The 27,253-nt window shown below is 35.5% G+C and overlaps 1 protein-coding gene across 1 annotated transcript in view; it reads left to right on the forward strand.

Moving 5' to 3' along the window:
* brinp1 (bone morphogenetic protein/retinoic acid inducible neural-specific 1) overlaps positions 1 to 27,253 on the forward strand; it is a 175,924-nt gene that overhangs the window by 100,110 nt on the left and 48,561 nt on the right. The window contains exon 5 of the mRNA XM_028462781.1: positions 23,485 to 23,590. Within this exon, the coding sequence (XP_028318582.1) occupies positions 23,485 to 23,590 (106 nt within the window). The remainder of the gene's footprint in view (positions 1 to 23,484; positions 23,591 to 27,253) is intronic.

A 27,253-nucleotide genomic window follows, 5' to 3' on the forward strand; every position in this document is an offset into this window, starting at 1 on the left:
TCTACTGTTTTCTATAGATGCTCTACAGGTTTGTCATTCAAAAGTAGTATATTTTTTATCACCCCCACTATGTTTGTCAGTTAGTGGGATTACGTCAAAAGTACTGGGCGAGTTTTGACAAAATTGTAACCAAAGATAAACCGCCATGAATGATGAAATTTAGATTTGGAGTGGATCCAGATCAATATACTGATTCTGGATCAGTTTAAAAAGGTAAAAAAAATTCATAATGGTTCATAATTGATCGATCTTTGTGAATTTTGGTCGTCGGGTTGATTCCTTTTCACTTCACCCAGTTTCATCTGGATTTGTTCTGAATTGCGCATTTCATCACAATATTTTGAAAAAATGGACGCTTTTGTTGTTAATGGGCATATACATTTCTTCCAAGCCTTTAAAGTGTGAGTGATTATGTTACCAAAATATGAGATGTCATGAAAAAAAGTAGTAGGCCTAAGAAAAATAAAAAAAAAGTAGAAGGCTAAACTTTGCAGCGAGTTGCCACCGCTGTGCGCCAATGACGTGCGACACTTAGGGGGTTGAGGGGGCATGCCCCCCACCCCTCACACCCACCACAACCCTGGTAAATTTTACACAAGTGATGCTATATGGTGGCTTTTGGTGCATTATATTAGTTTATTTGTGGCTTTTCTTCTGTCTATTGTGTAGCACTCTTCTAAGCATGATATATTTTCTCGCCAAGTTTTTGTTTGCATGATGCATTTACAAGTTGAAATCCGGTATCCATGATAATGATGACAAAGAATTGAGCTAATAGAAAAACCTGACTATTATAGATATTAACGTAATGTTTTTCGGTGCTAAAGGGGTTAGGAATCATTTATGCAGATGTTTAAAGCTTTAAATCTTTGAGCATATTGTAATCAAAGTGTTCTGAGTGGACAGTGAAGTTATTCTCCTACTCCTGGCTCTGTAAAATGACATTTATAGATCCAATCAGAGATCTTTCTACAAACACTTGTGCTCCATGAGCTATTTTTGACGTTACTATTGGCTGCTCGGCTGAAGCCGAGGGGTGTTCAGGTACCCTCGGCGGACGTCCCAGCAAAAGTCTCCATAACAGCGTTTGGCACAACAGTGACACAGCAAATCAAGAGGAAAATGGCAGACTGAGGTGGAGAAGCAACAGTTTAAAGCCACAAACATGCTGAGGAGGAACATATCTCTTTGTGTCCTCATGTATCCCCGTGACTGTGCGGGGTTCGCCCCACACACACAGGTGTCAGAGAGAGAGAGAGAGAGATAACAGACGTGTGTAAACCAAGATAAACTTATTCAAGGTGAATTAATTCTATAGTCTGGAAGCAGAGTGATGGTTGTCAGTCCGCTAAGAGCGGCAATCTTAAGGGATCACAGCCGCCTCTGTGAGCTCTCTGGCGGGGACGACCTGACGGCAGCGGCCGCGTTGCTCTGGACAGTAACTAGAGTGATACGTGCGTTCATGTTAGAGTCTCTAAAACACCAGAAAAATCTCCAATAACACAAGATAAAGTCCATACATTTGTCACTAGTCTATACTGAGAAAAAAGTCGCTAAGAGCATTGAGAAAATATACAGGTAAGGGAGGTTCAGTTTCTGTTTTGGTTTCAAAACAGAGCAGAGAGAGGATTCTACGGACTGCAGCTTTAAGAGTAGAAGGCGGCCGGAAAGAGAGTAGTAGGCGACTCCGCCTGCCGCCTTCTGGACATCCCTGACTGAAACACCCTATGTCCATGAAAACTGAACAATATGATTACAGGTGACACAATGTATGGTAAATTCAATAGAAGTGACTCTCCTGATCTGTTTAACCTTGTTTGAGTATAATTACACATGCAACATGTATTTCTGCAGTGAGATTGAATGCCTTGTTCTTTTTAATAACAACAAACATATACAAATTAGTGGATAATTGTACATACACAAAGTCAATTAATTATATATTGAGATGCATTGCTATGATTAACACATTTCACTAAATCTGTTAATAAAACAAGTGGATGTGATAAATAGAAGCCTATGCAAATTGTGCCACCGTGAGGGTAAAGCTGTAGGAAATCTGAGATACATTTACAAACATTGGATCAAACTGTGATCATAAGCATTCCGTCTATTTATGTAGATCATAACATCATAGTCAAACCTAAAGCTGCTTTAAAAAAAAAAAGAAAAAAAAGTTGTTTTATTTCATGAAGAGGGGCACAAAGCAATAGAAAAACATCCATTGAAGCACTGCTACCTAAATTAGATTGTTTTCTCTCTATGCAATCAAATTGCTTTATTTTCTGCTTTTGATCATCAAATGACAAACAAAGATTAACAGCTTGAGGAGACTAATCTCCCCCGCCTCTACCGACTTGCCCATCACCATTATTCCCAGACTGGTTCAGCTAGGGACAGTAAATAACACGATTTAGTCTAGTAGCAACAGTTGTTGAAACATGAATAGCATCAAACAAATACACAAAAAAAAATCCTTCTCATTGGACCATGTTTCAATAATGATCAGCCCACGTGACTAGTTGTGCTGCCTCGAGGAAGAACATTGTAATAATTAATAAATAAGAAACATGATTTACATGTAGAGAAAACAATTGACTTAGGTTTTGTGTTTCCATGACTTATTAGTTAACATGAACTAACTATGAATATATGTCATACAGACTAAATCAAGTTCCCTTGATTTAGTCTGTATGATGTACTGAGAAATAGAAAAGCCACGCAATTGTTTGACTTACGCTATTTATTTATTTATTTATTTATTTATTTATTTATTTATTTATTTATATGTGATAATAATGACACCAGCATAGTTACAGCACTACATCTTTAATTGTAATTGAAAGGAGTTGTAAACCTGGAAAGTAATAAAAGTTATCCACAGATTCATTTACAAAAATCAAATACCTTACAGCAGACATGGGCAACTGGCGGCCCGGGGGCCACATGACTCGAGGCGCTTGGTCTAATTTTGTTTGGCCCCCAACACGATAATATCCAAAATGACAAAAATACACAAAACAACTGGAAGGATACACACAATTACTCGCAAAACACACAAACTGACTCCAAAAACACACTAAAACAACAGAATAATATAAAAAAATGTTAACGAATTACTCCAATTACAGAAATACACACAAAAGGATAATAAAAATACATAAAACGACTTCAATAATATCACAAAAATATACAAAATGACAGCTAAGATACACAAAATGACAGAAAAATCCTCATATCGACTACCCAAAATAAACAAAAATCACCGAAAACTATACAAAACAACAACAAAAACACATAAAACAGAAATATAGACAGCACACTTTTCGGTATTAATGCTCAGATTGGTCATTATTCAAAATAATGGTATTAGTTTTAGTAACATGGCCGTCTGTTCAGAAAATTACAATTTTGTGACCTCCACTGTAAGGCAGAGATTGGCAACTTTTATCACAGTATCAGTAAGAACTAATAAATGACTGAGCAGGATAATTAATATTATTTATTTCTATGTATTCCCGGAGTACGGTAATTAGATATTTAATTTAGTGATAGTGGTTTTTGACATGTGTTGATAACACCATCCAACATGTAAGCCAGAATATTTGCGATAACTAAAAGCACAACCAGTGAAAAAAGAAAAAAAAAAGCATATATATATATATATATATATATATATATATACAGTGTTGTTTTTATTGTGACTAATGTCATCTTGATTTAAGAAGTCTTCATTCAGTGCGTGGTGTGTGTTGCTCCTATTAAGTTCCCAGTATTGTTGTATTGACCCAGAGCCAATGAAGTTCATCGTAGATATGCCATATGTGTAACAACAAAAACAAATTTAAAACACGTTTGCAGCCGCACAGCGACAAAATCAATATCCTCGCTGTGTAAATGCACATCTCTTCAGTTGATCCTTTTTTATTATGGGGTGCGCTGCCCATAAAATACAGCCGTGGTCTTGTGAAACGTAGTGATTTTGAATATTACACAACAAAAACTTACCCGAAAACCAAAGCAATCATCAAGAAAGTACAAAGTTTGAGGCTACACTTAAAAAAAGTATTTGAAACCGACTGTTGCGAACGCTTTACAGAGGCAGATAATTGATGTGGGAGAATGGAAAGAACATTAAAAAGTTAAAAAATTAAAAAAATCTCAGCCAGCAGGACCTGAGCTTGAAATGCGTTATCTGGCACAATTGAATTTTACCTACTCAGAGTGGGTTTGCGGGTGTTCATTTCAAGGCCTGCTGATCATAATTATTTAGACTCCTCTGATTTGTCACGGCTCTGCAATCACAGGATTCAAAACTGGGGAAAGAAAAAAAAAAAAAAAACCTGGTCATGTAAAAATGCAATTCCATCCCACTTTTTTATTCCATACAAATTAAAAACATATTTAAAGGACATTATGTCGATAAAATATCACAGTTTGAATGTTCGATGTATTTGTTTGTAAATGTCAGGGTTCAATTATCCATGTTTAATTACAACTCAACCACAATTATGTTGACCTGCATTTTTTCTAATTAAAATTAAAAGTACAATTATTATTTCCCTCTTGAAAGTCAATTATAATTACATTCTATGTTATTAAACTTCAATTACATTTAATCACAACTACTGAGCCTTGATTAAATAATCCCATAAAACGTAACCTTCCTTGTGTTAGCTTTTTTTTATTTTTTTACGAGTTGGTTTTGACCCATGTCTTAAATCAGCAGTAAAATACACAAAAAAATATTATCTATCATCCATTTTTTTTATTTTTTTTATTTTTATTTTTTTATTTTGCATTGTTAGACTTCACTATCCATGAAAATATTGGTTTTAATATATATATATATATATATTTTTTTTTTTTTTTTAAATGATCCTTAAGAAAACTAACTAAACTAAACTTGATATGAGACATATTTTAATAATCGGTAAACACATATGTGAAAGTCATAGAACTATAACATGGTAGCCCAGGTTTGTGTTTAATTCAATTGTGAATGACAGTTTTTTTTTTTTTTTTTTAACTTTATTTTTATTTGCAATTTACAACATACAAATAACTTACAAGTGTAACAAAATAAAACATAAAACAAAAATAAGCCAAAAACAATAATTTAACAAAGGTTAAACATAAAAACAGGTTTTATTAAATATGATAAATAATCGTTATTACAATATTATAAATATGACAGTTTTTTTTTTATAGAATGTTCATGCTAATTACCATTACAAAGTAAATCATCTGAACACAGTTACAATTCAATTACAACATCAACATATTGTCCAATTCCGATTTATAATTTTGTCATAATTATAATTAATTACCAATTACAATTATAATTGACTCCAACCCGAGATGACTATTGTTGTAATTTGCGCTGTATAGATAAAGTTGAATTGAATTGACTTTAACATTCAGTGACTTTTAATGATCTACTTAAGTGCCAAGTTTGTCCTTAAACCATTGTAGTTTTTTGTGCAACAATGTGCATTACTGTATATACTGTATAGATGTTTACATTTGGGCATTTTATTCGCTCTGGTTGTATTGCTTGCAGCATTGGTTAATCTTATTAATATTGGTCTATAACCATAAAATTTTAAACATTTCGGAGCGTTATTCAACACAACAACTCCACCTTTCTGCCTCCGTTGAAAGAACACTGGCCCAGCTTTTTGTTGTTCTGACTGACAAGTGGATTAAGAGGCTTTGGCGGATGCGACTTTAGGTAGAAGGAAGCCGAGCAAGGCAAAATTAAGCAAACTTGACAGTGGCTGCTGAGTCAGCTTCTCAGGAGAGCAATGGCAGAAGTGGTGTGCTGTGGTTCCATACACACACACACATACACACACACACACATGCTGCTATTTCAGCTAGGATATTTACTCATCTGATAGAACTGTGCATTGGAAAGATGAAGAAATATCCAAGTTTCGAAAAGGGTCAGAAATATTTTTGTACAGTAGATTTTTTTTTCTTCTTCTTAAAAGCGGAAAAACGATACCTTTTCATCACATCTTCTAAATTTGTCTAATAAGACATCTTGAAGCACACTATGAATGTCGTCTGCTCCTCTAATAGAGCAGAATAACCACCTAATGGGTTTGTTCTGTCAAGTGGAACCAACATGTCTGTGTATACAAAAGGTGCTGAGTAAGTCATACTGTATAAATAGAACTGCACTTATTTTGCCTTCTCACTGGAACAAAGTGCATTCTTTATTCAATGTGTATTATGAATAGTTTTAATATCTTAGATTACAGATGCACTGTCTAGGACTCCAGCAATCAGCACTGAGCATCTGAGAGTATATGTGTAATTGCTTTTGGCATGATTTAATTATGAAAAATCAATGCTATTAGCATTTTGACGAGTGAGACATGATTACATAATCTTAAACATCTGCTTTAGTTCTCAATAGGTTATAGACATGATTCAGAATTTGAATAAATTTGCTTTGTTCCTGGTTAAGGAATAATGAAAGGTCAGCAGATGAAATACAAAGTTGGAATTACGCATATGCAATTTAAACTGGTTGAAATGGTTTTTGGACCATATTATAGAGTAGATCCAAATGGTGATCTTGTAAATAAATATACATATTTTTAGTTTGCTTGGACTTTTTTTTTTTTTAATTAATCAGTGAAAGTTGTGGGAAAATATGGAAGCCCATTACTGCCAGTAAGAAAAAAAAAAAAACTGACTTAGATTTTATTTTTTACTTTTGCTTTTCCTAGTTTGTTTTTTTTTTACTGTCCAGATGTTTTTTTTTTTGTTTGTTTTTTTATAATAATAATTATGACTTAGTGTCTCATAATTATGACTTCCAATTTTTTTTATTTTATTTTTTTGTTTTGTTTTTTTACTTTTACTAGTTTTTTTTTTTAATGTTCGGGATGTGTTTTTTGTTTGTTTTTTACTGGCAGATTGCGTGTTTTTTTATTGTTTTATTATAACTTAGATTATTTTTTTTTAGTTTTCCTAGTTTTTGTTTCCTTTTATACTGTCAGTGTGTGTGTGTGTGTGTGTGTGTGTGCGTGTGTTTTTTTTTTTTTTTTTTACTGGCAGGAATGGGCTTCCATAAAAAAGTGTGTACCAGCACTGAGTGAAAATCGTACCGTACACATTCGTGCAGTTATTTGCGTAAGCATTGATTTAATTTATTTATTCTATGTCATTTCAACACATTTTCAGGACATTTCATGCACAAATGTCTACCAATTGTTTTGTGATTATTCAATAGTTACACTGTACATTTCTAGTTTCATCTGATTATCTCTTTTTGAAACATGGCCAATGAGGGGGGTATGTGTTGATTTCTGCGGATCCTTATTTTCCCATTTTCAGCTTCCAATATCTCAGGAACTACATCGCAGAGGAAACTGAAATTTGGTATAGTAATACAACTCCACCTACTCTCTCAGAATATACAAAAAAGATCTCCAATACATCCTGTCTGGTAGACATGCCAGCTCCTCAAAATTGGAAAAAGGTTTTTCAGGGTTTGGGGCTTGAATATGTTTTCATGTAAATGCTTCAGTAAACAACTTTGCTTATACCTCAGCTCCCTGTAATTTGATCAGCTTTGAGCTATGTACATAGACTGTTCAAATCACTAATGATTAGTCACATATATGCATTGGTTCTTGGGTGAGAGTCTCTTGAAATTTGAAAAAAAATACTCTTTACTATTTTCATTGGCCCATAACTGCATGTGGGAATTTGATTAAAAAAAAAAAAACATGATCTCTGTTATAATTGTATAAAGATTATTCTTTCTTGGTATATAATTTTTTATTTGGAACCCAACTTTGGTTTATTTCACCACTCGCAAATATTAAAAATAATTTACATGAATCCATTGTAGCCTGTCTCTGTGTCTTATGATCATTTGTTGTTTATTAGTTATATAAAAAATATAAAAACCAGTGCATTAGGACAACAATTATCTTTGAAAACACTAGTGCAGTGCTTGTGCGAAATATGTAATGTAATAGAAAAGTGGGCGGATGACATCATCACTATAGAGGTAGGACTGATTACATCATCATTGTAGAGGGTAGGAATGATTACATCATCATTGTAGAGGTAGGACTGATTACATCATTGTAGAGGTCGGACTGATGACATCACTGTGGAGGTAGGACTGATGACATCATCACTGTGGAGGTAGGACTGATGACATCATCACTGTTATGAAATAATATATTAATGGTATTGCAGTTATAGTGATAATATTAATTATCTTCTACATTTTCTCTTTATTGGGGTGTTTTTCCTTCAAAATAATATCATATACTTCCATCATGAGAAGCTGTTCCTCACAAAGTATGAATTGGGAAAAAAACACCCCCAAAAAGAGAAAATGATATAAATTATTCAGCTATATTGTAAAATAAAGACCATATACTGATTACTAATTCTTACATACTGTGTATCCCTGAATGAGAAGTCAGACCTGGTCGAGGTGAGGCTGGTCTATAAATAAAAGCAGCTGGATTTGCAATTCTTGGGTCACTTTGGAAGCAGACAGACAGTGATCAGAGCCCCCGGATCTATAAACACGGAGAACGGCGACTTTTGCTCCTCCAATATTGATTCAGTTTGACGGTGAGAGCTGCTGTGCAGTGCAAACTCACAATCCGGATAAGCACAGCACATGTTTTAGACATTTCCTGTCTGAAATTGAGCAGTTTATTCTGCATTTAAATAGAATAATGGGAAACTGAGCTCTGATTTATTCATCTATAAATTATAGCTGTGTAAATATTCATTCATTTAACTCCATTATGAGTAACTCTTTGCATGTGGCTTATCACATAAAAGAAAAGACTCCTATAACCTACTAAAGGGTATTAGATGAGGTGCTGTAATGAAGGTGAGATTCATTAGAAATGAGACGTATAGCATTAAAGATAAGGATGATTCAAAGTTCTACTATCAAAGAGGAAAAATTCATATTTTTTGTGGGAATGTAGGCTCAGCATTTATAGCAGGCAAACATATGCAGAATACCTTATGTTGCAATTGCTGATTAGCTGCAGTTTTGACGCAGCACACACTGAAATATTTATAGCTCTTTGCTATGAAATATATATTTTCAGAATGAAAATGGTCACCTTTCAGTTGGATGTCAACACTTATTCTGTTATTGTGAAAAAGGATTAACACATGGTTTGAACCTTATAGCGCCCCCACCCCAAGTAAAGAAAAATAAAAAGGTATTCACACCAATGTGTTCCATTGCGTTTTTGCGATATATTTAAATATCAAGACTTCTGAATAACTTTATAATGAAAGCGTGAAAACTTTTTAGCGATGTTTAAGATTTTTTTTTAATTTTTTTTTTTTACTTGAAACGCAGTAAATGTATGTAAGAAATGTAAATATGTCATATCATTTAGATGTCATTGCCAAAAAACAAAAAAGTCAAAAAGCATTAAGTTGATACTATAATATGAAAAACTTCCACCAGATTTACCACTAACAATGGTTAAAATGTATTCTAAATTTAAATTATGTAGCTTTTTTTTCTTAAACACCCATCCATCCATCCATTTTCTATTTTCTGACCGACTTGCTCCTTTTTTCAGGGTGGCGGGGGTCTGCTGGTGCCTATTTCCAGCTGTCATTGGGCCCCATTCACTCCTACTGGGCAAAGTAAAGGCATTGCCCTAGCAGTAGCCTAGCAATAGCAGTAGCCTAGCAATAGCAGTAGCCTAGCAATAGCATTTACCTAGCATTAGCATTAGCCTAGCATTAGCATTAGCCTAGCAGTAGCCTAGCAATAGCATTTACCTAGCATTAGCATTAGCTTAGCAATAACATTATCCTAGAATTAACATTAAATTTGCAATGCCATTAGCCTAACATTAGCATTAACCTAGCATATTATGTGAATTATTCCTTTTTTTCACAAATACGTGTAAAGACAAGATATTAACAGCTAATTTACTACATGCTTTACTCTAATAAGTTACCTCTTTGGTTAATGGTTTAAAAATATAACAAATGCATACATATTCACAGACTTTTAAAAGAGAAAATATAGGCTGTGTAATCTTTGCAAGCATTTCTTGATTAACCGTGTTATTATCAGACTACTAATGAGGCGTCTGAGCAGAACAGCAGCAGGATATATAGCAATCAGTCTTCAATGACATCAGACATCTGTGCAGCCACTAATGCAAAGCATACTTGTTTCACTTTTTCCTTGTTTTTTTTTTTTTTTTCCCTAGTGACAAATGCAAACAATTGTTTGCCTGTTATTAGACCCCAACAGTTTGCACATGCTGTGCAAGTTGCAATAGTTAGTGTACTGAAAACAAATTGCTGAAACAGAAGGGAGGATTTCTGTGAATTGTAATTTAAATTGGTTTTAAGAAGTAAAATTGCGTGGAAAAAACTAAAGTAAAAACTAGTGTGAATAAATGTTTTTATACATCACGTGTCTAAACTCAAGGCCTGGGGGCCAAATCTGGCCCTTTGGAGCATCCAATTTGGCCCGCTGTTGGAAGTTAAAATGACAAGAAAAACATAAAATTACCAACTAATTCAGTACAATCTAAATACACAAATTAAATTAAATTCCAAGTCGTTTTTTGAAAGAACACATTTCATTCAAAATCCTGCAATTGTCTTGAGTTTAGTTTATTTTGGTCTCTTTAAACATGTAGCCTCAAGCACAAACATGAAGTTAATTCTGTTTGTGCAATTACAGCATAACTCAACAATAGGACACAACAAAACAGGACCAAAAAAATTGTAGGCTACCCTCCTTAAATTCATCTTTCACTCAGATTTATAAACAAAATAAGATAAAAAAAATAATTAAATGCATTTTTATCATAATTATACCCTTTGTTTATCTAAGATCTCAGACACATTATCAGTTCATAACGTCTATATCATCTCTTTAAACATTATACAGTATTTGTTTGGCATTCCTTGAAGTTATTCTGCAAAATTTCCCCAAATCAAACTAAAATTGGTCACAAAATGAATGAATTAATGCTTGGATATGGTGCATGCCTTCATTAATGTGCCTTCAGCACATCTTCTGTTTCAAATACCAGTGCACAAATGTAAATTTTTTGATAGAAGTAAAGAATATTTAAATATATTTATATATATATGTATTTCAGATGCGTAATTGTACAGGTGTTGTTTTTTTTTTTATCATTATAGGGTTTTAGTTTCACCGTATATTTAATACTTTCCTGTTAGAAGACAAGATTATTCCGTGTTTATCCCAATCAAACTCACAACACCTGGAGCACCACTTCAGCAATCTCTTAAAGCGAATGAAAGCTGGGATTCTGAGTGGTTTAACAAATGATTCACACCAACTTCACCCAAAATAAACATATGAAATATTAATGGGATGGGACTTTTGCAACAGCGACAGCACTGTGCACAAGTCGAGCCTTAAAGTTTCCCCAAAAATGTGATTAAGTAAAGATCCTTGTTTTTCCTGTTCCCTCCATCTTTTTTTTTTTTTCTCTAGCAAGAGTTTGCTTTGTCAGCGTGTAATTGTAAATATACATTTTCATGCTTTGAAGGGCAAACAGCTTTTATTGTTGCACAAGTAGCCTCGCGGACACAATGTAATGACATTTTAGAGTGTGTGCGAGGGTTTCCATTGGATTGTTAATAATCATGCATATGTTGCTCACGCCTTTTATTACAGATATCACATAAATGCTGTAATCCAATTAACTTGTTCATACTCCCTCAATTTTGTGGTGTTTAAATATTTAACATGCATTTAACAGCAAACTGCAGTATAACTGTTATTGTTGAAACAATCATAGGTACAGATATATTTACCAAACATGGATTTTTATTTCTATTGGGACCTCAGATTGAATATTTAGGCCTTATAGATCAATTCATTGGAGATATTTTGATAAAAAAAAAAGACATAGAAGGTTGAAATGTTTGCTGTTTTTACCTCCACTGTTATCACTTTACAGTATTTATTTTGTTTCAAAGAAATAAAAATAAAAATAAAAAAAAAAAAACTTCTATGTATATGTTTACGGGGTGTCCACGTCCCACAATGCAATGCGTGAAACTTTACAGACAATGTCAATAATAAAGTATTTATAGTGGGGATCTAAACAAACTTTTGAGCATCAATTTTAACATTTACATTTTTTTTCAAGCAAATAATTGTCGATTTTTTTTTTATCAATGAGGCCTACACTGTGTCTTTATCTGATCAAAAATGATTGTTTCCAGCAGCTTTAAGTAAATGAACGATCATCTATTTGAATAATGGTAACCTACACTTCCATTCATCCATTATTGAAAACCACTGCTGTGTATTCATTCACACGAAGCTTACATTTGTGCATATTTGTCTTTAAATGGGCCGAACGTCAGTCACAATCAGCATATGTTAAATAGGTTTGAAGAACAGATCTAGTTCATTGAATTCTATAGGATTCCCTCAGTGATAAAGAGATCTTGGAGGAGTTCGTGCTTGAACAATTTCAAGACAACACACAAACCACACTTTATTAAGCAGGTGGTTGATTGGTGTGTACTGTACGCACGCACGCACGCACGCACGCACGCACGCACGCACGCACGCACGCACGCACGCACGCACACACACGTCAGTTCAGAATGATGTCTTTCCCCACTGTGACCAATACATCTCCCTTCTCATTGAAGTAAATGACATGGTTGTTTTCCTCAGTGTGGCTGAATTTGATAGCACTCCTATGGGAAAACAGGGTTATTTAGGAATGAAAATAAGGATACCCAATGGAGTGTTTTTAATAGAACGTAAATGTCAATTTTACGAGTGAAAGTCTTCTTATGGAAATATGTGATTATGCCAGAAGAAGAAGTGTGTGATGGGGGAATTGACTGTACAGTATCTCTTGAGGCTTTCTGTCGTTGACGTCATGCACACTGACTGAGGCGTGTGTACTCTATATTCATCCATGCATAAAGTGTGCAAGCGTGCGTTCCTACAGGGGGAGTGGGCTTACTGCACTTCTCACAAGGTCACCTATCCATGCGGTGACTGTGGGCAGATTTACACCAGCAATCAATATGCATATTTCCTGATGATGCTGCAGTGCTGTGGATGGATGGATGGCTGAGTGGGATGGGTTGGATGCAGGGTTGGGGTCAATTATATTTATAATTGTGTAATTGATAATGAAATACAGTTTTCTTAATTATAATTGATATTGTAATTTTAAAAAATCTGTTGCTGTCGTAATCATAATTAAATTATAATTGAGTTCATATAATTGACTTTGTAATTGTAATTGCTATGAAAATTTAAAAAAAATTGTCAATTTTAATTAATAAAATATATACATATAAAATGCAAAACTGGGGAACCATGTTTCAGTTCTATGTACAGTTCTACACATATGTAGTTATTATTATTATTATTATTATTATTATTATTATTATTATTATTATTATCAAAAAAGGCTCTTTGTTTGTGTTTTGACCTACACCGTAGTAGTCGGAAGTCGCTATCTTGAAAGCCCATGACCTACTGGTGTCTATTAACTAAGTTCTTGTATTTTTTGCTTGAAAAAAACATATACTTGTGAGTATGTTTAAGTGTACTGTTTGATAACACTCCTAAGACTGTGTTTGTGAAAGTTAAGTATAAATGGTGTGTTGCATAAATCACTGCCGATTGCGGTAAATGTTTGCATGAACATAGCCACAGACGTTAGCATGAAGCTAGCAGACTTTTTTTCATAGTGGTATTTTTATTACTGCCACAAAGTGTGGAAGGGGGATATAGTTTTGAGCTCAGAAACTGTTAAACATACGATAACCAAATCTGGTGTGTGGCTTCAGGGTATCAATACCTTGATGGAGTTTGAAAATGAGATGCTCGCACTTATTTTTTTCCTGAGTTATTGCCCTTGTCCCGTTTTTTTTTTTGGTGGGGGATGTTGATGACTGTCTTTTTGTTTAAACTACTATTGCAATTGTAATTACTCTCTAATTGTGATTAATCATTAATTATGTAATTACAATTGTAAATGACCCCAACCCTCTTTCAGGCTCAGTAATTCTGATTAATTGTTATTGAACTTTAATAATTGAGAACGTAATTCATATATTTTCAGAGGACACAAAATACGTGTAATTTATTTGTAATTGGAAAGATTGCTGGTCATTGTAATCGTAATTGAATTGGAAGTGAACAGGGATAACTGAAACATGTAATTGAGCCCAACCGTGGTGGGATGGATGTTGGTGGACACAGTCGTTCAATCACAATGTTTCACAGTCATAGTCATCTAAGCCTTGTGTGAGGTAAGATAAATTTGACATGCAAACAGTATTTGGCCCAGATATTTTTTTTTTTCTTCTTCTTCTACTGCACACGCCACGTTTGGAGCTGCATCACAACTTCATTTGCATTCGCCACAAGCAAGTATGACATATTTTATATTCAGTGTGGTTTGATTTACAACACTTGAGGGGGGGGGGGTTCGGTGCATTGGTTATAATTGGAAATGCCCCTAGAGTTCAACATTTTCTCAGTATCACTTGAAACTAATGAGTTCCAATAACAATGACTTTTACGCATGAGTCATTCAAAGGTTTTAAAATATTCATGCAGGTATATGTTGGTGGGCTCCAACAGAGTCGCCTACAATGTGACACACTGGAACATTGTTACATGATATGAAGCAGAAGAAGAAGAAGAAGAAGAAAAAACGTCCTCAGAGGGCTCCGACTATACCCAGGCTGGAAAATTACAGAGGAGAATGTGTCTTGATTTTCACGCAGCCATAAATAGCAGGTCATTAAGTAAATGGTACATGATGTGATGGGCAGATTAGGAAAGCTCACTAGAGAAGATGTTTGATGAAGACGGTTGAACCTTCCCCGATCACTCCTCTCATTACGTCATGCTTCTTCTCCTTCTACTTCTTCTTCTACTTCTTTTTCTTTAAGGCTACATATCAGTGCACACATGGATGGTTCAGTTTGAGAAAGTATGATCTTGGATTTGTCAAATATTCAACAGCGAGCACGAAGCTACCCCCGATGAGTTAAACTGGCAATGGAAATTATTATGTGAGCTCCATATGGTGTGATCATTTTAATTAATGTGGTGCAAAGTGGATTATTGCTAAATTAAGGACTCGAAATGCATTAAAAAGTGATAGAAAGTCTGTTAATCCTCAGTTTTTTTTTTTTGTAGAAGTGCTGCACGAGTGTGACACTATTATTAATTAATTTAAAACGTTGATAGTTTTCAGAATGTGAAAAGATTAAAAACACTTATGCATCAAGTGAGTTTGGTAGGAGGTTCATCCGTGCTTGCTAAGGGAGGGGCTAAAGATATGGAGGTAGATTTTTGTCATTATTTAATCAAAATAAGTTTTTTCAATTAAAAAAAAACTGAACTGAACAAAAAATACAGTTTCAATCAAAGAAAAAGTGTTCATACGGAGGTAAATTTGTGTCTTTATTCTTCATTTAAAAATGTATGGAAGGTCTTTTTTTTTAAAGTTTTTTTTGGTTTTTTTTTAATTGAAAAGACATTTTTTAAGTAGTTTAAAAAAACTTTAAAAAAACAAATTTTCATCATATTAAAAAAGAAGAAAGAAAAAGAAAAATGTTAATAAATGTTAATAAATAACTATTTTACGCCAAAAAAAAATTTGCATTCAAACACTTTCTTTAATTAAAGAGGATTTTTTTTTCTAATTGAAGTGAAGTTTTTCATTGAAAATGTTTTATGATTGAAGCAATATTTCTTTTGATTGAATAATAAAGACACACATATTTGTACCTATTATATGAACCACAAGTTTAACAGAAAGATGAACCCTTGAACAATCACAAAAATGTTTCATCTAAAAGGATAATGATATTGATAATAATGTACATTTTACAGTATTTTTTCTCAAGGAGAAAAACTACCTCTTGCTTTTGGTCTCTTCTGGTCGCCGTCACATACTTATTCACATTCATTTCAGCCTAAATGAGTAAAGTGTATGCATGAGCACGCATTGACAAAACTCTAATCAACCTGCAGCCATGTTTCTAATGTTTCTATGAGTCCTTTGGTTTATGCACGACCTTCTCCTACCTAGTGAGCTGCTGCTACTGCTGCTCCTGATTCAATTTGTGTTCTTTCATAAGTTAACTACAGATTTCCTTTTGTTTATACTAAAGCAATTGTATTTCATAATTGGATTTTTAATTAGCACTGTATTATTGTCTGGGAGTGAAAATGCAAACTCATGAAATCCCATTGAATTAGTTGGTACATTAAAAGTGAAATAGGGTTGAGAAACTTTTAATATGTGATTTTTGTCATTTCAACATGTAATAATAAATGTTTACAGCTGAGGTCAAAAGGTTTAGCTTTGGTGCATATTCAACTAATATTATTTGTACACAAATGCCCACACACAGTTTACAAACTGCAGGCGAGTTGCATGTGTGTGTCATCATCAGGATTTTGCACAGCAAATAAAGCAAACGTTATTGTTTGGGGAAATCGTATATAGATATATACTGTAAACACTGTAACCTATAGAAACGGCGTAGACTGAGGATCTCGTGTGACTCATTTCTTATTTACTTGGTTGGGTTATTCTCTTGATGACAGATGACAATTACTGAGGATGTTCCAGAACCGTGCTTTCTGACTGTGGGCTGTGATACAATTTGGGCCCACTGGGATTCCACTGTTGTGTTCTGCTTAATAATCCAAATCCTCTAAGTCCCCCTCGGCCCACTTCAGTCCTTTGATTGCTCCTTGTAGTTTTATTACGTTATTCTCCATTTTCATAATCTGGTGCACAGCACTTTCGTGCCATATGCTGGATAGAGAGAAAAAAGAGACGCTAACAACTATTGCGCACAGCTCCAATAAGGTCATTCAGATCACAAGGGTTAGTCTGTAATCCATAAAGCTGGGTATGTCTGTTCTTCATTTAAAAATATAATACCTCAAGGAATAATGGGAATCCATGTACTGTGAGTTCTTTGGTTATTCCGTTTCAAAACCAAATTAAAATAACAAACGGTGTGGTGATTTAATTTTACTAATTTAAAAACAAAACAGAAATACACAAAAATCCAAAACAAGACAAGCAGCATTTTTCTCTTTTAAAATTAAATTTTTGTTCAGTTTTTGTGGAACTAGGATGAGAGCTTCATGTTTTAAGGTCACCACACAGAGGGGACCCACAGATGGGGTTGGACCTGTACAAAACAAGGGGCAACGCATAAGTCACATTACTGACGAACTAGTGAACTGAAACCTTATTAATATATAAAAAAACCAAAATAAAAAATGTATGTTACGAAAAGCATGTACATGATATGTGATTAAAGGAACCAGAAGTGGTGTAATGAATCTACTGGTGCCCCTCGTTTCTGTGATCAACTTCCGTGTGTGTTGACGCCTGCCGTTAGTGGCTAGCAATATTATAATGTGCAAAAAAATTGTGTAATTGTTTTTGCAAAAGTCTCAACTCAAAGGAGTTCTAACGTCTATTATTCCTCACACAAACTTCACAGTCGATAGTCAGTCACCAGTTTATTTGGATACTATTTGGACCGTAACACTCTTCGGTAAAGTTGGCGCGATATTCACAGATTCAGACTTCCAGCATCAATAATTCTTGAACGAAACGTCATCGACTTTCAAACTACGCCTCTTTGCCATCTGTGTGAGGTGGGCAACATGCTACAAAATCATTTTTATCAAACGCAGCAGAATAAAAGTCTGCCCCGGTCTGTGGGTCACTCTGTACGGTGAGTTTAAACATGAAGCTCTCGTCCATAGTTTTCCCTTTAATATCCAAATATCGCACAAACAGAAGATTAAATTTTAAAACAAAAAAAAAACATTGCTTTTCTGTTTTTTTCTTTTTTTCTGTATTTCTGTTTTGGATTTAATTGCATAAAACAAAATAACCACACTGTTTATTTGTTATTTTGATTTGGTTTTAAAATGAAATTACCAAAGAACGAAGGGTACACGGATTTATTTAGTATGTGGTTTTTTCGTTTTCGTTTTGCTGTCACTGGTTTTCAATTAATGAAAGAAAAAAATGATCCGTTTTTTTCTATTTTTTTTTATTTTGTTTTGAAACGAAATAACCAATTAATGGAAGGTACACGGACCACACTGCTTATTTGTTATTTTGATTTCGTATTAAAACGGAATAACCAAAGAACAAACAGTACACAGATTAATGGGACACTGTCTGTAACTGACAGCCTCATTTACTTGTTTTCTTTGTTCCGCCGCTGCGTGCCTTCACATCCTATAGAATACCTGAGAAACTATCTGTAGATGGCACGGTCCAAGGATGCACTTTGCCTTGTCACTACGTATCACGGAACACAACCTTTTGGAGGAAGGTAATTTATTCAGCGATAAGCTCAACAAAAGGGAGAGAAAAGAAGAAAAAAAAAAGAGCATGGTCAGCAGCCATCAAGATGGTGGATTGTGATAGGCAAGTGCAGCCTTGTAATCAATCTGCAGATTCTCTTTGTTGAGGCTCATGAAGTGCATTTCAAAGCCCGCTGCTGCTCGTGTGAATGAAAGCACAAAAAGAAACCCACCGGGCAAGTGTTGAATAGGTAGAATCAATGATCCCTTATGTGTTTTAAATTGTTTTAAGATACATAAAGTTTTTAAATCCACTGAATGGACATTGTGATCGTGAACACAGCATCTATTTATTATTTGAAAGGCCCCTAAAGAAAGTTTCCACTGTGGTGATTAAAGTTTTATACTCCTGCTGCTGCTGCTGCTACAGAAAAACCACAAGCAAACTTTATATTTAATGTTTTGAAATACCTAGAATAGCAAGGGTATTCGGGACAATAATTGGTAATGCTAAATCCATCTTTAAGGATTTTTTTTGAAAAAATTAGAACAAAACGTGTGTGTGAGAGGAAACAAAAAAAACAAGTTTTCAAATATTTGACTTTATAGATTTCAACATAAGCAATACATCAAACAGGAACTAATAAGTCCTTCAGCCTTTTTCCCAAATAGTCTATGGTCATTTCACATGTCAAATAAGAATTGCCTTATTTGAGCCAAAAAAACTGTAAATGTCTCCTATTTGGAATGGAGAATTAACCTGAGGCTCTAAATTAATTCTTAAGTGACATATTGGACCAAAATGGCTATAATTAAAAAATAATGTGCTCCCTCATCTCCCATTACCGTTCTCCCTGCTCTCACTGCAACTGGAAGGAAATGTTCTCACTTAAACTTTGAAACCCTATTAGCCAAAATAAATGTACTACAGGCTTACTTTTTCTAAGTTTGGGAATCCACCTTGTAAAGATATGATATCAATTTCTTCTGGGACCAAGAATCACTTCATCTTGATAATTTAGGCATCACTATGTCATACCAGTTCGTATTCACTATGCAGTGTATCCAACAGTGGGTAGCAGTGTTGTACCCTAAAAAGAGTAAGAGTGCGCTGAAAGCTCGATGTTGGCAGGAGTTTCAGGTCATTGATACAATATGACGTCCTCAAGTTCCTCCGTTTGATCAGCAGCAGGATCTTCATCAGATGCTATGGTTCAGGTCTTGGTGGGGAAGACTGGCACACTTCTTCACTGGATCCAGTAACATTGTCCCTCTCAGCTCTTACAGCAACGTCTTGGTGAGCCAGAGGCTAAAATAGTGCAGTGATGTGTTGGACTGCACTTCCAGAAAAGTGGTTCATCAACTGCTGAAAATGAGTTTAAAATATTCTGTCTGATGGCTTCTGATGAATTATCTCCATTATGGAAGAGATCATCTGATCCCTGGCTGAGCGGGACATGTTGACTTCAGGTACCATTGGGCCGTAGGTGAGACACGGTCCTCGACCAATTTTTTTAACGAGCTTCTGAGAGGTTGTGGTGAGAAGGAGCCTCTTGTTAGGCACCCACAAGATCTGCAGCACCTTTGGAACCACGTCTTACCCCCAATTTCCACCGCATCCGAAACTGTTCCGAAACTCCAGCACAGCTGTGTCATGCTGCAGCCCTCTGCAGCCCCTCTATTTTTGCCGGTCGCCGGAGCTGTCCTGCAGCAGTTCGTAGTGCATAGACACAGAATAACATTTCTGGATTGTTTTCAGAATAAAATTCTCCGTGTTCAAGGCGGATTGTAATTCTATCCATTGACCGAGGTTACCCCTGGTAGAGAAAAACACCAACCTTTCAGACTTTATTACAAAACCGAGCACATATTTGCACTCGGGGGGACAAGACGTTTCCATTTGGCCCATTCCAAGCACTTTTAAAATTGTATTTCGCATATAAATATTGCATTTATCCATGGTTGAATCACATGTATATATCACACGATTAGAATTGGCAGGATCTTCTGAGTCCTTGCTGCAACAGATACGCAGAAAAACTGGAGGCGGTGAGGATTGACAAACTGCAGATTGCGCTGCAGTTACACATAGCGGAGTAGTTACAGATCCAGTGGAAATCCAGGATAACGTCGCATCTCATGGGTGCTGGAGAGGTTCAGGGCAGCAGGCCTGCTGATGCCTCTCACCGACTCTCACCAATCACATTAGCCTCTTCCATTAGCTTTGGAAGTCTGTGAAATGGAATCATGAAGTTAGCGTCCAAAAACCCCAAAACAACACAAAACCAGCCCAACCAAAGGTCTTTCAACTTTGAATGTGTGTCTGTCAAATGTAACTCACCTAAACTAAATGCTGATAGGAGCCTTAATATTGCCATCATAGTTCTAAAGCTGAAAGTCCAGGACCTGAAGAAGTTATTGATAGGTAGGTTGTAGAGTCCTACATGACGATTCAGGAAAATAAATAACACTTTCTGCCCCTTGCTGAACATTCGGCAGGAAAAACAGGAAAAATATGTTTTTGTTTGCACACAAATAACTTTATTATTACTATTCGAGAATGTGTGATTGCTGATTTTATGTAATTTTTATTAGTTTTAAAGGGCCCATGTTAAGCTAAATAGACTTTTCTGTGTTTTAAACATCATAAAGTGCTATATGGGCTTCATACACATGCCCAAAGTGTTTTTTTCATTAATTCCCTCAATCGTTAGTTAGAGGGTGATTTGCTCCTTTCTTACTGCAGGGTGAGCTCAAACACCTCGCTCCAATTTGATGACGCGTTCCCACTTTGATGACGAATTTGACGCGGCACTGAGCTGGAGAAGCCGCGCCTCCATTAAGCTCTCTGCCATGATTGACATGTAAACAGACACGCCCACGAAGGTGAGCATTTCAACGTCCTTCGTGCAGTGCTATGTATGTATTTTCTACAGTCTATTTATGTACCGCGAACACCCCGCCCCCACGCTGTGTCTCTTGTTCATAAAGCAGCATGAGTTCGGCTACGGAGTGGGTGGAAGGAGGGCGGGCCGTCCTCTGGCCCTACGTCAACGTGCGGGGAGGAGGAAGTCAGTGTCCCGTCTATAGACACGCCCACTCATGAATATGCATAGGTAGGCCGCAAATCAGCTTGTTTGTGTGGAGTTGCTCAGAAAGGGACTTTTCAGAGTCTAAAACTCTGGAAAACAGGCGAGTTTGGGAAAATAAACCTCAAATACTATGTTTTTGGGGTTCTTATAACAAATGGAGATGCGTGAAAAATAGCACAACATGGGACCTTTAAGGAACAATAGTCACTATTTTTTTACAATTTTCAATAAAGGACATGTTTAACCCATTTTGTTAAAGTTTTGTTGAAAAATGTTCATTCAGAAAACGTTTGAGAATCAATGCCCTAGAATAATGTTGCAAGGTTTACTTATAGCAGGCTGTTTGAATACTAAAGAGGCTGTCTACAGTTACTCTGGGGAGTTTTGTCCCTGTTTTTCTTTTGAGTTTCCTGCCATCCCACCTCCTCCCATTTATCTAACCTACTCCTAAACAGCCGTATGCCAAGGGTATGATTTGCATCTGTCTAATATCCTGCTTGTCAGCATACCATCTGGTATGGTATCATCATTAAAAGACAGGAAAAATGATATCCCACTGTCAGGAAGACGCATGTGCACTTACACCAATGCCAGACCAGTTTGTTTTATCAAGAGGTTAAACAAAGCTTTCAGTTTAATCGGTGCAAAAATAGCTCAGATTGAAGCAGTAAAATAAATTCTGGATAAATTTCTGCATAAAAAAATAGCGGTTCGGTTCTAGCTTTTTGCCAATATCTGATAATGTCCAACGCTTAATTTTCGATATTAGCTGATACCCATATATACAGTGCATAGACCCCCTCCCCCACCGTGATTTTCTCTCCATTGTATTACCATGTTAGGCCAACTTTTACTGCAATGGCCCACTGGATGTATTCCACATAAAACATCATCTGTGTAAAATAAGAAAACGAATCCAACCTCAATTATGGTTGAGGTTGAATTCAACCTCAACCAATTATGGCAAAAAGTGCCATATTTATTTTTAACACATCTCAAAACAACAGCACATATAAGTTTTTCAATATTGGTGTGGAAAAAAAAATCCACCTTTTAAGCATTTTCCTCAAAACTTGTCATAGCCATTCCATAGGGAGGGCTGGTGGTGGTTTAGTTTAGTTGCTTTTGCAGGTAAAAACATGCATATTTGTCAAGAAGAGACTCCACTACATGTAGTGTCAACCTAATGCAAACATTGGATTATTTTGTAGGTTTTTTAAAGAATTATTATAAATAATAAAATATCGGTGAAAAAACCAATACAGATGACGACCAATATTAAATTTTTTGGCAAATACTGTCCAAAAATATTGTGCACAACATACATATATACTGTATATAAGTCAACATCATTGAAAAATTTGCTCTAAAACTATTATAAATTACACAATGGAAACAGTAACTGTTATTTAGGTTTTATGTAACCAGGAAAAAAAATGTAAAAACTGATTTAGAATCAATCAAATCTCACCAGCAAAACAGGGGCTCTAACATTTTCATGATTAAATGTGCAAAAAAAGTTTATACGTATTGATTCCCTTTAAAAATCCTTTTTAAATCTACCAAAAATGTTGGATAGTTCAGTTGCTGCTAGAATGCCTTTATTATAAGTTGTAATTTATGAATGCAATAAATATACTTCCTTCGGCAATTTAGACATGCAGTTAGTTCAGATATCACCCATTTCATCCATAACATTTAGGAGAAATAGTCGGTGGTTTAGTTGGAAGAATACAATTTTTTATATCACTCAAAAAAAAAAGAGTAAAATGTCATATCTATGGTAACAAAAGTAAAATTAATATATTTGAATGAACTTTTCAAATGTGCATTGTAAATCAATGTATGAATTATTCACAAATGAATCTTGAAATGCTAATTATTGACACAAAGACCAAAAACTCTCAACTTCCTTACTACATCTGTGCCCTTATTGTCCAGGCAGCTCTTTGCACATTTACGCCCACACACAAAGTAAAGCTTCCCCTGAATCACAGCTCTCACAAAGCCTTAATTCTCTTTCAGGTGACGGAGACACGAACGGGGCCTCTGGGATGCAGTAGCTATGACAATCTGGACTCGGTGAGCTCAATCCTTCTTCAGAGCCCGGAAAGCAAGATCCATCTACAAGGTAAACAAATCATGTGTGTACACATTGCTTGCCTGAAAGTACTTGACATCCAGTCAGTGGGGGTCGAAATTCTCAGGGTCAAGATTATTTGCAATCATACATGAAAAACGAAGAACACTTTGTATCTTCTGAAGAAGTGAATTTCTGTGATTTTCTTTGAGTTGGTTGTTGGTTTGGTATAGATTTGCTCCTGAGTCTTCCTTCAGGCATAAAAACGTGATTTCCTTGGTATAGATATCCTCTTGTGTTCTAGTATCATTACGTTCTTAAGTCTCTTTTAAAGCTTTGATCAAAGACTGGATTCAAAACAGTTGCTTGAGCTGTGCAATCTAATCATTGAGTGCAAGAAAATATTCATAATACAGGTGCAACGTATAATTAGATAACTAAAACACAGTGTAGCTATTCTTATCATTGTTAGACAGATTGTGATTCATGGAAGTGTACTCAACATGCATACAGTACATGGGTGGCTTTCTCAATGCGAGCAGTCATCTTACAGACCTCACATCCAGGAATGCCAATAGCACATGTTTCTCATTAGTAGTATTGTTCGCTTCAGAATAATATCCCAGTCTTTAATCCTCAAACAAGAGACAATTAAGTACAAGGAAGGAATTACATGCATTGACAGCCACACTGGAAGGGGGGAGGGGAATCAAAAAAGATTGTCTAATGGTGGTCAAATTGTTTGAGATGAGCAGTACGTTCTTTGATGTTTTTAAAGCTGGAAGAAGATATTAAAAGTCTTTTTTTTCCCCTCAATCTAAGCACATACCCTTCTCTTTCTAAGGTGATCTCGACTTATCTGGAAAAATCAGAGAACTGTGTTTCCTCAAAGAAACACTTAAGTCCTCCATTGACTCCAATTCAAAGCTTCATAAGTTTTGAGAGTAGTTTTATTCTCATGCACCAAATGCATTACCCTTGTGCTTTAAAGACCAGTTTAGTTCTTTATTGGCAAATGACAGGCCTGGAAAAGATGTCTTTTTTTTTAGCCTAATAATAGCCCAAATGGAAAGGTTTGTCCCAGACTTTTGCATTCAATTAAAATATATATTTTTGCCAAATTACTAATTTTGTTATATTATTAATGATAAAAAAAAAAAAAAAAAAAAAAAACCTGATCTTTCAACTTTCTGAAGCAATTGTCCTTCACTTAATTTGGTGAGGAGATTTCCAAGGTCGAGAAACGCTTTAGTCTCTATCTTCTTTGCCAACAAAGTTATTTTCAGTTTCTTTCTTCTTTAAACATTTCTTCAGCTTTTTGAAGTTGCAAATACTTTTATGCTAAACCTCGGGCTAGGCGGTACAACCCTCAAATGTTTTTCTTCTTCTCAAGATGGCAGATTATCTAGAAGTTACGCTACTTTTCTTTTTCTCTAATAAGGGACAGCACATATGAGTGAGTTCTCTAGCGTGGCTTGTTTTGGGGCATGAGCCTGGACAGACGTTAAGCCATGGGTTGCAACAATGGTTTAATATCTCCGTTATATACCTTATGCCACTGTGGAAGGGATTTGTCATGTTTAGTAAGAAATTATGTTTGGTATTCTCTGGAGATTGCATTTGTCTGCTGCACATCTAACACAGACAGACAAACACTTTTGTGATTTGCGTCCCTCGCCACGTTGTCTCTGCAAAAACATGGAGAGTGCAGTTTGTGCTTGGAGAGAAAAAGATGGTCCAGAAAGAAGCTTGCATAAGAGGTAGACAGGGAAGAAATGGAGAGCGTAGGTACTGGTATTGTAGATCAAAAATAACTAAGTAAATATCCTATTTGATATGGTGTATGGACCCAAATAGGTATTTACTTTCTGCTTTTACACCAGGATTCAGACTCACTATAGTAGTTGGACTCTGCAAACATCTGATAATTTTATCACCTTGATCTTGTTGAACTGCCCCAAACATCCTTTGATGCAGTTGCATTGGCTAGTTGCTTAAGGGCGTCGTTACTATGGTAGCGACTTCTCGGGCCAAACAAACAGAAACGAGAAAAAGAGAGTCTCGACTAATGGTCTAAGCGAGCGCGCAGAACATTTCTTCTCCTTCGTTTGTTCTTTCCTCAACATTCAACAATGGACCAGCAACAAATGACCGTGTTTTTGGTTTTTGGTTTTCACGCCCTAGCCGGTTCACCCTCCCACTTACAGTGCCACGCGCTCTACCACCAGTCAAGTACTTCTAGATAAAGAATGTCCACTCAGTCTATGTACATTATCTTAAAAGGTCACAACCACCACCCACTCTGATTAACTTTGAGCCTTGTGTTTGCAGGATCATTTTTCTCATACTCATTTCCACTGTTGCCAAGGAATTCAATCAGCTTCTGAATTGACTTACTCTTTGAGTCACTAAGGCTGCGGATTACACAGTCATTGCCTAACATTCTTCATTAGTACTGTTTGGTTCTTGGCTCCAATATACTGGATCCCTGTTGATCAGGGTTTGCGTCAATGATAATTGTAACTGCGTAATTGATATTTAATTACAATTGTGATGTAATTAGAATTTGTTTAATAAGTTCGTGTGTGTCCATGTGAAAGGCCGCATGTTTATGCCTCTGTCTATACACACTTTTCATTATATCCATGTCTTTTAAGGCTCTTAATAAATAGTCTAGGCTGGAGTCTGATTTCTAGATTCTGCCCTATGCTCCTTTAATTTGGGTTGAACATCCAGTAAGGTATGACAAATGAGAAAAAATGTGGGAAAAACACCCACATTTCGGAGGCAAGGCAAAAAAAATTGAAAGAATTAGAAAAGAAATTCTGGGAAGTGACATAAAAATATTTTATGGGGTTATTAATTTAGTTATTCAGGCTTAGTAATTGTGAATATATGTAATTGAGAATGTAATTCTAATTGACTTTCAGGGGGGAAAAGTATTTGTATATTGAATTGTAATTGGAAAATATGCCGTCACCTTAATGGTGTTGTAATTGAACATGGATAATTGAATACATAATTGTAATTGAAAAATGCAACTGACCCCAACCCTGCTGTAGATTGTGTATTCTGTTCACAAATAATATTTCTTTGAAATAATTTTCTCTACTCCCTGCTTGACATTTGACATTTAGGAATAAGAGACTTATTTTTAAAGATCTGTGACATTAAATGAGTTGGTATGTGTTGGATGTGTTTACATTGTGGACAGCCCTCTACTTTGTATTGATTGATCAACACATTCTGAGAAGTCATTAAACACTTTTACCCAATCATTGTACAGTTCTAACTGATACATATTGTCATTTGTTTGGAATCGATGAGATGATTGGAAGCTTGAACATCATTAGTGTGACTTTGTGCTGTGTAAGTAAAACACAACATCAGTCAGCAGTGCCAGGAGACTGCTGTGCTGTAACCAGCCTTATTGTTGTTTCAGTAAGCGAGGCTGTTTCATACAGCTACATGGATTATGGCTCGGAGCATGACATAAATGTCGTCAGTGATGGAGCACAAAAACTTGTATTTTATTTAGTTTTAGGGGGAGCTGCCATCTTCTTTGATCTATGAGTCATCTACAATACAGAATACAGCTGTGGATGTCTCAGAAATCCATACATGTATTAATGACGTCATCACCTTGCAACAGATGTATCAATTTGAAAGTGGCTAATCAATGATGGTGACTTTTAGTATTATGATATACTAATA

Source organism: Gouania willdenowi, chromosome 12, assembly GCF_900634775.1.
Source record: "Gouania willdenowi chromosome 12, fGouWil2.1, whole genome shotgun sequence".
NCBI lineage: Eukaryota > Metazoa > Chordata > Actinopteri > Blenniiformes > Gobiesocidae > Gouania > Gouania willdenowi.